Here is a 14,702-nt window from a genome sequence, read left to right as displayed (position 1 = left end):
TCTGTTTCTAGAAGTTTAGATGAAAGTTTTGACAATATTGTTCATCTTTTTAGGACGTCAAATTAATGATTCCGGTTTGCAGCTCATTAGATGGACTGTACCATGACAACCACTGCTTAGTGCAGTTGGTCAGTCATTGCCTCTCTTTTATGGAAGATCTTGGGTTCGAGCCCCACAGAGGGCAGGCCCTTTAGGGAACCAGGGCTATAGATAGCTTCTAGTCTTCCCGTGCTAACTCTAACACCCCCACTAACCCCCGCTGATGTATATTGCCGTGACAAAAAAAAAAAAAGATGAACTGTACCATGCAATTGGCGAAATGTGGGCCCAAATCAAAATCATCTTGCCGGATCTGATCAGTAAGTTATCTAGACAAACAATTAATTAGGTCAAGTGAATATAAGTAGTCGTGTGACCGAATGACATTTTAATTTTCTTCGAGCATGATCATTTAATTTAATTTCTTCGAGCATGATCATTTTTGAATATGTAACTGTTCGTTTTTGAATCTGAATCAATCGAACATGATTCAATTATGCAACTTTTGACATTGATCATCACATGCAAATTTTGATTTTTTTTCTCCTCCTACCAAGTTAATTAACGACTGATGTAGAAAAGATAACATATTTGTGACGACTCGTTATGTAGTTGATCATTGGATGAGCCAATTAAAGAAGTAAACTGAAGACAGTTTCTGTTCATCGACTCATTTTTTTATTTTTTTTGATTGGCAAAAGAAACTTTTATAAATCTCGAAAGGTTATATCGAGGGGGAACATCGAAAGCACACGATGCTTACGAGATCAGACAAAGAAGAAAAAAGGGAGAAACACTAAAAATAAGCATCCAACTGAGAGTTGGACGGATCACCTAACACATTTCAAACACATATTACAATTTCACCTTTCTAACTCCATCAAGGAAACCTTTAAAATCCTCCACAGTGTATACATTGATATCGAATTTCACCTTAATCCACATCGCGACTCTGGTTTTGATCACCTCACCCTATTTCAGATCGCGACTCTGGTTTTCATCGACTCATTGAAACTTACTCTATTTCAGGTCTTAGATTGGTGTAGAAGAAAAAGTAAGAAAAGAAAATGAAGGTCATATATATGGTACATGCAATCCCTCCTAGCTAGCTAGAAAACTATTCCCCTCCGTGTGGAAATGGATGCAAAGGCAGCCATTCAACTGATTATGGGCCCAAATCAACCCCGACATATTCTAAATAATCTCATACATGATTGCAGATGTTTGATGAGACAACTGGGAGTGGAGAAGATTGACCACATCTATCGCGAAGGAAACAAATGTGCGGATGTAATAGCTAGTATGTCGTTTGATGATGATCTAGATTTTCATGTACTTGATGTTGCTCCGGATTGTATTAACTCGCAACTTTGCGAGGACGCAAATGGGGTAGAATACCCTAGACTTTTGTATGACTCTTAATTTTATCTAATGCTCCTAGTTTACCTAAAAAAAAAACTATAGTTTGAATGCCTAAGGTACATACATATACCATCTAATACTAATGAGAGAGAGAGAGAGAGAGAGAGAGAGAGAGAGAGATATATATATATATATATATATATGCTTGTTCTACCGTTTAATTCCCATTTGATATCATGATCTTAATTATATTGTCAATTTTCGTGGGTGGTGTGGTCAGAAATTTTGGCTTGGTAGAACATCCAGTGGGCTTGTCCATCCTCCTTAGTAGAGTTAGCACTTTGGTGGTTTGGGAATATGTTTCAAAACTTGGAGAGAAAGACATCTGGGAAGTATGTTTTTTTGCAACGATCTGGTCCATCTGGTTAATGAGGAATGGGTATATATTCAATGGGGCAACCACCCAATCTCCGGAAGTGGCGGATATGGTTAAAACAAAAGTAGCTATGTGGATGAAGGCGAAGTTTAACATCAAAATCTACACAAGGGTAGTTGGATAAGATTCGAAAAGTGAAAGTGTAGATTGGATAATTGAGGTGTTTTATCCAACTTTGGTTGGATACATTTCTATGCTTTTAGTGCTTTGTAATTTTTGTTTTTTCCTCGATGTACCCTTTCGAAATTAATAAAAAATTTCTTTTGCCGAGCAAAAAAAAAAGTAACATTAAGAGGTACACTCTCGTAGCAATGTGCATGTTTTTTTTTTTTGCACGGCAAACAAAATATTTTATAAAACTCGATAGGGGTACACGTACATTGAGGGGCCGGGATAAGGAAGTATCAGTGTGCATGTTGCAAGCTAGATACATATCCAACGGCTGATTTTCGACATGCATCATATTTTTAGTCGGATGCACAGCCGCTACAACTGGTACTTGATAGTTTTGACCGATTTCAGTACGCAATGATATATATATATATATATATATATATATATATATATATATATATATATATATATATATATATATATATACTTGAGATCGAGCCACGGCCGATTTGGTGTATAATATTTAAGATTTTATACTAATAATTTACTGATAGAGAGAGTTGCAAATACTTAACGTACACATTAATGATGCTTTTGTATCTTTATTTATTCTCGTGCAATTGCAGTCGCAGATCGAGTCATACCGATCAGATACACTTTTGTGGAATACTGCAGACGGAGCTGTGGTTGAAATGGCATGCATACCTGCAGGTGGTATTGCCATGCAAGGAGTTGATCGAGTAACAGCTAGTACTGTGCATGATACCAATAGATCAAAGCTGTAATTAAGGAAATTAAGAACCCATCACCATGCCAACCATATATGCATGTAGCCTTGCTTTCCTGCAAGATGATTGATTAATTTAGTCAACATTATTACCAAATTAATGCCGCCACACGTTGAAGAATTTGTTTATAGTGATCGATCGGCTGAAACCCTAGATAGGGTTTGGCCTAATCCTACTCTACTAATTAGAACCCTATATATAGCTAGGATGCGTCAAAATTTTACAGTGGGACATTGCATGTGGATGACGAGGAATTTTGAGAAAATTCGGTCAAAAGTCCTTGTAGGGAAATTATGTCCGTTTGAGATTCTTCCTAAATCCTACTGTAAAAAAAAAAAAAATATATATATATATATATATATATATATATATATATATATACGCGCGCGTGCAGAGAAATTAAGCTTATTCACCGAGGAGCCGTTAATAAGCAAATCACGGAGGCGCCAAATCACAGTCGTCCGTTTCGGCGATCAACGGTCTGAATTTTAATAAAAAATTTCCGGGTAAGAGTTAAACTCTTCTCTAGAAAAATTTGTTTAAAATTCAGACCGTCTAATACACTTCGAACACGCGCAATGGTGCTCCATAAACATTTTTTCGCGAAAAACTCCGTAAAAAAGATTTTCTCATATATATATATATATTCGTTTGAGCTGTTTTTTGCAGGTACCCTTAAAAACATGTTTTAAATAAGTTGAACGGCTCCGATTATTAGTGCGGGGCTCCGAACTATGAAGTCCGCACCTAAGGCTCTGTTCAGTTGTCAGGAGTGTTGCGTGAAAAATATATTCTCGAGAAAAGTAAAGTGAGGTGAAGTAAAGGAAAATAAAAATTATTTTTCTGTCTTGAAGAGAATCTTGCAAAAAACTATAAATTTCTTCATTTTGGCAAGACTCTTGTTTTCTAATGGGAAAGTTGAAACTGCTGGTTATATAACTTTCCTAATAACTGAACACACACAAAATTACAGAAAAGTTGATTTTTTTCATCGTTTTTTATCCTTACCGTGTAACTGAACGGGGACTAGGATCCACATAAGTCCTTAATAGAAGCTCACCAAATATATAGATAAGTGAGTCTTTCTAATATTGTGATTGCCGATAAGGATCGTCTTTCGCTATTTCAGCCACCTGCATGGCATGGCTGCATCACAATGTCATTTTTAACATTCCGCTTGTCGATAATTGACCCTTCGTTTGATTGACAATTACGTACTACTAATTTGTGGCTGAAAATACCAAGAGTCGATCGGCTCTAAGATCTTGATGGATAGCTCGATATAGATCGAAAGGCAACGAATCACACTCGAAAAAAAACAAAAAAAAACTGATAATTCTGTATATCTTGCAACTGAGGATAACGATGAGATCGGATATATTAATACACGGAATGAGAGATACTGGTCGTCGCCCGATGTAAAAGCTAGTACTCGAGCAGCTACATCGATCACTCTTCTATGAACTGCATGTGTAAATCTTCAATGAGAAAACAGTCTTCATAGCCCCAAATGTTGGGCATAATCTTCTTAGTTATCTTCTTCTTTTTATCATTGAGATAGAGATGAAGCAAGCTTTCATGGAAAGGATTACTACTATAATGCATGATAGTGTTGGCTTCAAAAACAAAAACAAAAACAAAAATGGAAAAAAAAAAAAAAATGAACCACCAAACCAACCAAACTCGATCCGCATGTGTCTCGCTTAGAATTTTATTTATTTATTTATAGCCGGTCTCAAGCCCAGATAAAGAAGGAGAGTTGTGCGTTAGGTAGTTGACAGCCAGCACATAAAAACCTCGTTAGAACACTATCACATGAATCTAATTTAAAAAAAGAAAAAAAAGGAGAAGAATGAATATTTTTTTTCCCAACCTAGCTCGTAGGCTGAGGGCCCACCTTCCCTCTCCGCTCGGGGCTCAGTGACCTTAAACCCAGAGTAGTGGGTGATGCCATTAGGCTCTCAAAATAATACTAATCAACTGGCCATAAAACGATACACGTCGTCATTATATATATAGGTAATAAAAATGTATACATTGTATAAAAATACCAACAATGTGTATTCAGATTCGAACAGATGTCTCTATCCAACTTTAATCACCGTCCGATAGACGTTTTAGAGCTTTAATTTAAAAGGCCATTGGCTACTTAGATAGTAAAAGAGGCCTCAATTAAAAAGCCGTTGGCTAGAACATAAAAAGTCTGAAAAGAACAAAATAACTATAAATGCAAATCAAATCACACACACGCATGGTTGAAGCTATACTATTAAGGTTGCTTTCAATAGCAAAAGAAGAACATGGTAGGACCATTTTTTGCCTACTAATCCCTCCACTGCTCGGGGCTTAGTGACCTTAAACCCAGAGTAGTGGGTGTTGCCATTAGACTCTCAAAATAATACTAATCAACTGGCCATAAAACGATACACATCGTCATTATACATTTTTCTATCCAACTTTAATCACCATCCGATAGACGTCGTTTTAGAGCTTTAATTTAAAAGGCTATTGAATACCTAGGTAAAAGAGGCATCAATTAAAAGGCCGTTGGCTAGAACATAAAAAGTCTGAAGAGAACAAAATAACTATAAATGCAAATCAAATCACACACACGCATGGTTGAAGCTATACTATTAAGGTGCCTTTCAATAGCAAAAGAAGAACATGGTAGGACCATTTTTTGCCTACTAAAAGTTGACAAACCACCAAAAGGCTTTTAAACTAAGACTCCTTAACGACCAAGGGGTTGGCCGGGTTGTCAAGTCCCGACTCCCGATACTCTGGGGGTGTGTTCCCTCCTTATAACCTCTCAGGTGTTATAAATTCTTTGGTGGTTCGTCTATCCAGAGGTTTGGAAAGTGATAAAATTTGTTGCTCAGAATTAGTCGAGGTGTGCGGAAATTGGCCCGGACTGATTATAAAAAAACTAAGACACCATAACTAATCTGACAATATTATTGTGGCTTATGTTTAGATAAGCCCCCGTTATTATCCACAATGCCACATGCTTGCATCTTCTTCTTAGGACCACTAATCTTAACTTGGCTCTCTCACCAGCAGGGAACAAAAATAAGAAGGAATAAAAGAAAGAAAGAAAATGCTTTGTGAGCTGTGACGAATCAGTAACTATCGGCACCAGATTTCAAACTTACTAATTAAAAACCAATAATATTGAGATGGGGAGTGCCTAGATCTCTCTCTCTCTCTCTCTCTCTCTCTCTCTCTCTCTCTCTCTCTCTCTCTCTCTCTCTCTCTCTCTCTCTCTCTCTCTCTCTCTCTCATATTCTGTAAGTGTACATGTCATATTATTAGAATGAACCAAACAGTTGTTGAAAAAAACCAGTTTAGGCGCACTCCCTAGGTGCTAATAAGATGAACTTTCATTTCTCCTCTCTTTATAACTTGAGATATCCAGCTCAATGGACCAGCTAATTTGAGAATCAATTTCACTGTCCACTAAAAGGGAGCCCACTTATAAAATGAGGCTGTACTTTTCTTACATATAGGTTAATAAGTAGCATCATAACTTAACATATATTGCCTTTTTTAATCTTCAGTATTATATGTAATTCCAACATACATTGCAGAATTTAACGCTTTGTTTGGTTTCTAGGATTTCTTGAGGAAAAGAAAACCAAACGGGAAAAGACAGAATCAAAACAGAAACAAGTTGTTGTCATTTTATCGTATTGATACAATCTTGAAGCTATTCACATATGCATCAGTTTCTCTACAAAATTTCCACAACACCCCCTGCCAATGTCATATTCTGTTCTTTCATTTAACAAACAAACCAAAAAGGGCAACAAAAAAAAAAAAAAATCATACAACAAGAGATATGGTAGAACTTTGGAGAAAATTATCTCAAGTTCTGCAGAAAATCACCACCTATCTCTTCAACTTATCAATCTGTTGAAGATTCGGAAGCAGTGTCATCGATTGTCGAGTTTGAGGTTGTCTCTGATTGGCTACCACTCTCGGTATCTGAAGCTCCACATGGCCTTTCTTCTATTCGTTGTTTCAAGAACCAATACATGATACTTGCTGTCAATGTAAGAATCATCTTTTGATTTACCTGGTAAGAGTTAAGACAACCATCATGTAAATCAGATACAATGATACCAATCAGAATACCAAAAAGATTTTCATGTCAGTGTTTGAGCTTGGAGTTGTAGCAGGATTTTTGGAGGGTAAAGAAAAGCTAAGGGAAAAAGAGAGAAAAACAACTTCACAGATCCTATCTATTTTCTTTTCCCTCCGGGACCTCCACAAATCCAATATACAAACACAGCGAAGAAGAACAAGAATTAGTTGCCATAATTTAGGAGAGTATTTGAGATCCATCAATGCATACTTTTTCCAAGTAAACTTTAACACCATAGAATGTAACTAACCAAGTAAACTTTAACACCATAGAATGTAACTAACTAAACGTCTAGCTGAATAGAAAGATCCTGCCGTTTTGAAGGATGTAAAATCAAGTTCCAAGTACTGTGGGGACTAACGGAAAAACAATGGAATCAATGGGTAAACACAAAGGGTTCTTTGAGTACCTCAGTTACGTCTTCAGGAAGTAAAAAGATTGAACAGCCAAGCTTCCTTGCAATACTTATAATGTAAGTAGCATTCATCCTTTTCTCCTCCTCTAAATTGGCAAAATTCAAGAAATTAAAGAGAATCAGTTACAAATGTGATAACTGTGACGACTTTCGATGAGTAATTGAGATGACGATAAAGGCAATTAATTACAAGACAAAGGAGCATTCATATTATCCAGTTTTAAATAACATACAAGTTTTAGGAGGACATACCGGTTTCTCCTTTCGTAACAAGACTCCAGTTAACAGCTCGAGGCTCTACAGCACTTAGTAGCTCAAGGAAGAAAATGCTGTTTGACAAACCCTTATCCTATAAAATGGAAGCAATTAGTAATCAGTTAGACTCAGAGACTATCATTGTAACAAATCTTTGAAGCCTTTTTCACCGGAGTCTATGGTGTCCAATTTCTAAGATGAGTAACATTCTCCCAAAACTTAGCAGTATTAGCTATGCCTAGTGTCATTTAGTTCATATATCCCCCATCACCCCACCCACCACCACACATATTCAAGAGAGCAAATATATGCACACTTCAATACCAGCAATGGGATTAAGCTTTATACACCAGGCTTAACACAAGAGAGGCCTTCAATTTAGTTTTGGTTTGACGACAATGACAATTATTCAACTAGAGAAAAGCTTTCAATACTATACCTTAAAACTAGCCATATGTCTCTGGCTTCCTGACATCTTCACTTTGGAGTTAGCCCACTCTAAAATGTCTGCATCTGTAAGCTCCTTACCATGGGAATGGAATCTCAGCAACTTTAGAAGTTGAAGCATGTTGTATCGCATCAGTTGCCACAAATAAGCTGAAAAGAAAGTTCAGTATCCTTGAATTTAGGTTACAAATACAAACTTCTTGTCTCACTGAAAAAGTTCCATACTCAAATGGAAAGTTTTGAACTCAAGGATTCATTAAACATGTCAAAGTTTACATTGCATGACAAATCCAGTATGCTAGTGATATACAGAACATACCCAATATCAATTTCTTGTTCCCTTGAACAATATCAGTCCCAGCAATATTTACAAGGGAAAACTTCAATTGTTTACCAATCTTGACAACTTGGTTGCAGTTCTCTACTTTTCTGAATGGCATTTTAATTGGAGGCCTAGATGCAACCTTCCAATTGACAATTCCTGGTGACACCTTGTCAAGGGTCTGTAAGAGCACCCAACTGCAAATGCACAGATTAGTTAAACAATTATGATAACATCAAGCAATACCATTTGTCACTAGCTAATAATAATATTCAGATTTGGACATCATTCAAATTAGATTGAAACAGATATGAAATGTTCAACATTTTGCAATTTAAACAGTTTTCTACTTTTTCTACATTGTATTTACAACATGACACTGAAACTCAAACTTAAACCCAAAGTCGCGATGACAAAGCACTGTTCAAGTTCTATTTCCTTTAATTTATTTGGGAAGACCCATGGACGTTTACGATATAAAATTTATAAGAATGCGGGAGTATTGTTTGTTGGTAACTCAATATCCGACCCAATGACCGAATAATCCGGGAAACAATCCCACCATTGAGTAGGGGAAGTATAGTAGTGCAGCTTGTGCTCTATATCTCACAATGAAGGATACTCACCCGTTTCTAAGATCTTCAAATACATTATCAATATATGTTGAATGACCAAGGCTGTTAATCCAAAATCGAAATGCTTTCTCTTCTCTTGAGATCAGTGCATCATCCAGTGAGGTTTCAAGAAAAGAAATTTGTTTTGTTTGGGTCGAGAGCCCATTCCTGCAGGTCAAAACTCATAGTTAGCAAACTAAGCCTATACTTCAACGCGAAATAGTAGGTGATGAAAAAGAAGCATAATTTATGTGTGCAACATCAAACTTTGAACTTGGAAGACTCTACATGGAAAATGTAATAATCTATAGTGTTTATACATATAGTACTCAACAACACTCCCGCAGGGACAACGTAAATCAAAATTGAAGATTGCAAGAGTACTGACTCTATCGACAAACATCTAAATCCCTACGTATATGAAGAAGGAAATCTGGAATGCATGATTTAGACTAGGATGGATAAATTATGGATCAATCCATTCCTTAAAAACGATATGTTTTTGACAATTTTAGTTTCATCAGCATAGAAACCAAGATCCCATTGATATTCTTGTATTGCAGGCTATGATTGATGAAGGAGATTGAAAAAGGCCAGAGGCAATAGAAGATAACCCTTTCCAACCAATGCATGAACATTGTATTCAAATTTGCAGACTTTTGAACTATTAGTAGTGCATATTTTGTGAGTTACATCTTGAAGCATCGCAGCTGGCAACAAAGAATGCTTAGATGAACAATAGATTTTCCTGCAGAAGCAAATAATCATCGTGGCTGGCAACAAAGAATGCTTAGATGAACAATAGATTTTCCTGCAGAAGCAAATAATCGAGGATCCATATATCTTTAAAAGTAGTTGGTACTTTCAATACAGGATGACATGCTTCTGAGAGATTTTGTAACCACCAAAGCATTTAAGTGTAAACATTTTCTATGCACATCAAAGAGGTAGAATCTCACCTACGCTGGAAGACATGTGCCACAAAAGCAAGGTTCAGATTTGGAGAACCTTCTACAATATCTCTTGCAGTCAAGTATCTCTTGCAACCCATCTTATCGGCATGTTCAAGAACTAACTTTGCTCTTTCTAATGTATCTTTAACAGCCAATGTAGATGGGTTATTGTGCTCAGGAGCAAGAATCTTTAAAAGGTGAGCATAAGCCTCTGCATCCTACAGGGAAAGCATTTTGTTTGCTTAAACAGTAAAATGCCAATAAAATTATCTATCTTCATGCTGAGCACGTACTAAAACAGAGAACATCTAAAAGCTCAGTTTGATAACTTAAGGAACTGAACTACAGATACTGCCTGTAAAACAAATAAAGAACTACACGTAGAAATGAGCACAGCTGAAACTGTTTTCTTATTCCTGGATAAGAAACAGGAACATTGAGAGCCATTATTCAGAGTTTCAGAGATATAACCACGAATGGGAAGACATCAAACTGCAGACTTCTACAAGCACATCTTGAAAACTGATGCAAATCGGTTCTCCAATTTCGAAAAATTTACACAAACATGCAACAAAGAGACAAACAACGACTAAGAAATGGAAAAACCCTTTACTACTAATCCATAAATCTAGCAGAGATTTCAAAGACATCGAGTATAACTGTCATAGTAAGTTATTATACAAGGATGATGGCATCTAGATGGGACTTAATTATAGTAAATGGCCAAGTTCCCGGACATCTGATAAGAAAACAACTTCAGCCATGAGCTAAAACAAGTATTCTTTCGCTAAATTATACTAAGTGCAGTGGAAAAAAGAAAGAACAGAAACCAGAGGTAAAAGCCATTACGCATAATACCCTCGAGTCTCCAAAGAAAACTATGCAAAACTAGAAATAGTAGCGCACATATCCTAGACGCAATTTCCACTCCTCTTAAAGACTTAGAGAAGAAAAAAAATAACCAAAAAATGAAAGACTGGGCTACTGAACACGCATAATTAATTATAGTACTGGTCTGAACAGGAAATTGCCAATTGTCATCTAGAAACTAAGCCGAAACCAACACCTCTTTAAATCATCATGAATTTCCAAAAACAGGAAATTGGGAACACGTCACTATTCAATATTATACAAATAACACTAATCAGTTCAACAAAAATTGCAGTTATATATTGCTTTGTTTGGTTAACAATTTAGAAAGTTATTTTTGAGAGTTGGAGTGGTAATGAATGGAGAGAGATAGAGGGAAAAAATTATTGAAAACTGTGTCGAGAGTTAAAAGTAACTCTCTGAATGTTAAACCAAACAGAGTTACCACTCCAATTAACTTACAACTACTTCACCTCAGCTCTCTTCTTTACCTTTATGTCAGAAGAGAAGTTTGTGATTGTTTTTGGGTATTCTGCTTTTTTCAGCTGAAAATTCATCCACCTCAGCAAAATCTTCTCTGGTGCCAAACTCATCAGCTCCTCCACATCCTGATATATTTATATAAAATAAGTGTACGCATAGTAATAAATCATCGCAAGGAAACCAAAGCTTCTAAAAAATCTCTTCACCTTACTATCATCAACCAACTGCACCAACTGTGGTGTTTTCCTTAAATTGAGGTCTGCCAATAATTGTATCTGAAATGAAACCAGTTAGGAAGGTCAAAGGTTACACATTTATCGAGTGGAATGCGAACGAATTAAGCAGTCTATCAAACCAACCGACTTAGTCCCATAGAGCTTCATGGGATACCCAATTTGTAGAAGTTGAGGGTTGAAAAGCATAGAGACCAGAATCTAAAATTTGAGAAAGCAACTAGAAGAATCTTACTTTAATGATTTGAGATATCAATCCAAGCACAAGATGCCTCTGCAAACGAACAAACACGACATAATTCTGAGTACTAGAACTACTAAAAGCAATAAACAGATGTGACCAAAGATTCATCCATCAAGACCATGAAATAGATGACCATTCTCAAGAGCAACTTTCAAGGTAAGAAGGTTGGTTCGACTTAAGCCCCAATAAGAAGGGATGATCTTTGAAGCCCATTGCAAGCTATGAAAATGAAATGCGAAAACCCAATCCAGGTGGCCCACAGAGCCAGTTGACAAATTACGTTCAATAACTTCAATTAACCAATTGGGAAAACTGGCACAAAAATAAATCTCATGACAAGGCACTGGGCCACCAAATTCATTTTACATACATGCATCAAATAGTAAAATAGATCAGAAGTATAAGAGCCCCAAGAGCTTGCACCACTAAAGTGAAGTATAATTCCTAGATCAGAGCAAGATGACTGAAGCAGTAAAAAGGCTACTAACCAACCAAAATGAGCAGAACTAAAAGACATAATTCACCTTAAACTATGAAACTTTTAATCTGTTGCATGGATAGGACATAGGCAACCCTTGTATTAGACGAGTTTCCACCAAGGTATCCTGCCTCGGGGTATAAAAAAAGAATATATTTCTTTGCAGGCCCCTCGTTTTAAATTCCCACGTACAAGACACATTAGAAACTGAGGAATCCAAATCCAAAGTTTTAATGCTGCAAAATAACCATTTGTTTGCTTAGGGAGAGATTCCTAAGTGTCATTTGGTTTTAAATCAAAATTCCATGAAAGATCATCCCAACTCAAGCAGCGTATCAATAGCTTCAATGTGTAAGGAAGCATTCCCGTATGGGATTGCATGAGTACATACCCTTCCTTCTATGAAGTCCTGAGTCCCTATATTGACTACGGTACATCCAATGGCCTTGGCAGAGTTGAGGCAAAGAGTATGATTTTCATTCATTTCCCATGGATTTAGCACTCGCTTAGTATTGATGGCCCGTTCATCAATTGTACCGGGAACTGCCACGTTAATCAGCTTACTGCATCAAAGAGAAATTGTCGAAGTTAATAAGAAAACAAACTCAATATACATGCTCGCAGCATGTATGTATGCAAGTATGTACAGTACAGCCTAATTACTGATAATCACCATAAAAGAACTCCATCTTTCGCAATCTCAAAGACATCATTTGTTGAAGGGTCTATCGGAAGGTATCCCTTTAAAAACTCGTCTTCTGCGAGGTAGTTGTTGATATGTGAGACGTATGATGCCTTTTCGGATGCACTAATCGTGTGAAGCAGTGTAGAAGTTGGAGACTTGAGGAATGCAGATGAGTTCTTTGCCCCGCCCCCCAATCTTGCGCTTATATGAGCTTGGAGTTTCAAATAAACCTGCCATTATTAAAATGTTATGAACCAATTATACCACTCGTACAACAGATGGGATTGCACTCTTCCTTTGTTTCCAATGAAACAGAGGAAACTGAAAGCATTTCAAAATTAGAACAATCAACATAAAAAACGTAAACAGAAAACCACAAGAGTCGATTCCCAACGTAACAAAATATCCTATAGAGGTTCGCTGAAATATGCATTTTTTTTCACATATAATTTGTTTCTACGTACGAATAAACAGTAAATGAAAATCCACTTAAATTTGTGATTAAGTAGATAATATAGCTATGCAGAAAAAAATGTATCCTCCCATACCAAGTAAATTTTCAAACCAAAATAAATATTTTTTTACTTTCTATTGAGTTTTGTACACAAGAAGGTTTATGTATGTTTTTGTTACTGCTTTATTAGAATATTGGAGCTGAATTAATTTAGAAAGTAACTAAAATAACTGTAACTTAGCCTTCGTAATCCCTGAGATGATACTTGGAATATTACAGCTATCTTTTCAGTAGTAGTAACTTTTTCGTTTTATTAATTATTTTTGGTACGATAAAAAAACGATCAACAGCTCATGATGCTACATATATATCTAAATCAAAACAAACAAATTCACCGGAAATCACATCTATCCAGACGAAGCTTTTAAGCTTTTACTTCAACTAAATAAATATCATCAGCTAACACGATCAAACTCACCCGAAGAAAGAGTTCGAAATCAACGTCGTCGTCCAATTTCTCGTACGAATCTCGGAGAAACGAGTCTCTCTCCTGCTCCGTGAGATTCTCTCCGACGTGCTTCAGCCTCGACATCTTCGCCGGCATCTCGGCGAGCGTGAGATGGCCATTCTCTCTCCTCATCGCAATGAACTGAGAGAAACAGAGTCGTCAATCGTACGGTATTCAGAAAAGCAGAGAAAAGAGATCGAGAATTTGGACACCGGAGAAGAATGCGAGCGAGGAGTTTGGGAGACTTACGTGAGATTTCAAGCTGCGGAGCTCGACCTGAGTGAACTGGTTCTGGAGCCATGGATCTGATACCAAGATCCCAACGTAACCGGCCATATTGCAATGGTTTATATTTCTCTGCTTCTCTCTCTCTCTCTCTCTCTCTCTCTCTCTCTCTCTCTCTCTCTCTCTCTCTGTGTCTGGAAACTGAAAGACACACGCAGGTGAGGTTACCACTCTTTTCCGTCTCTTTCTTTTTGAAGTTTGCAGTACAACGGGAGGCCTAACACTGGGGACGGAGCAGAGCTGTCATAGTTTAAAGTTTGTTTCACAGAATTCAAATTATGACCAAATTGTCCCTGTGAGTAACCGCTAGTGCTAACACACAATCTCTCTCTCAGAATTTTTTTGTACTACTGTGTTAACGGACACAAGCTCCTGTTGTTAAAACTAAAGGGAATTTATAATGCCACTCTTGAAATTTATAATGCCACTCCCTTAGAGAGTGGCAAAATGAATTTCATATAGGGATTGATAATGCTACTCCCCAAATTGATAACTACACTTCTCCAAATTGATAACTACACTTCTCTTTGGGAGTGGCATTATAAATTTAGGGAATGGTATTATCAATGGCCA

The 14,702-nt window shown here is 36.8% G+C and overlaps 1 protein-coding gene across 1 annotated transcript; it reads right to left on the bottom strand.

Moving 5' to 3' along the window:
• Positions 1-6,396: 6,396 nt before the first annotated feature.
• Positions 6,397-14,372, bottom strand: LOC131312732 (fimbrin-2). Its single transcript, XM_058340674.1, has 14 exons — positions 14,094-14,372; positions 13,815-13,985; positions 12,871-13,112; positions 12,589-12,760; positions 11,711-11,749; positions 11,449-11,517; positions 11,251-11,367; positions 9,896-10,107; positions 8,949-9,104; positions 8,320-8,519; positions 7,993-8,150; positions 7,551-7,647; positions 7,293-7,384; positions 6,397-6,814 (listed from the first exon to the last, which is right to left on the bottom strand). Exons 1-14 carry the CDS (start codon positions 14,178-14,180, stop codon positions 6,644-6,646), a joined length of 1,983 nt encoding a protein of 660 aa, XP_058196657.1. The 5' UTR covers positions 14,181-14,372; the 3' UTR covers positions 6,397-6,643.
• Between the last annotated feature and the right edge of the window lie 330 nt (positions 14,373-14,702).

This window comes from Rhododendron vialii, chromosome 13a, assembly GCF_030253575.1.
Source record: "Rhododendron vialii isolate Sample 1 chromosome 13a, ASM3025357v1".
Lineage (NCBI taxonomy): Eukaryota > Viridiplantae > Streptophyta > Magnoliopsida > Ericales > Ericaceae > Rhododendron > Rhododendron vialii.
This window is presented reverse-complemented; position numbering and strand designations above follow the sequence as displayed.

Excerpts from the sequence above, each read along its gene's own strand:
- LOC131312732 (XM_058340674.1), bottom strand. The coding sequence starts at position 14,180 with ATGGCCGGTTACGTTGGGATCTTGGTATCAGATCCATGGCTCCAGAAC. Across the intron at positions 11,750-12,588 it reads AGGACTTCATAGAAGGAAGG|AGGCATCTTGTGCTTGGATT; the intron begins GTATGTACTCAT and ends GTTCGTTTGCAG. Across the intron at positions 6,815-7,292 it reads TTCCTGAAGACGTAACTGAG|GTAAATCAAAAGATGATTCT; the intron begins GTACTCAAAGAA and ends AACTCTTACCAG.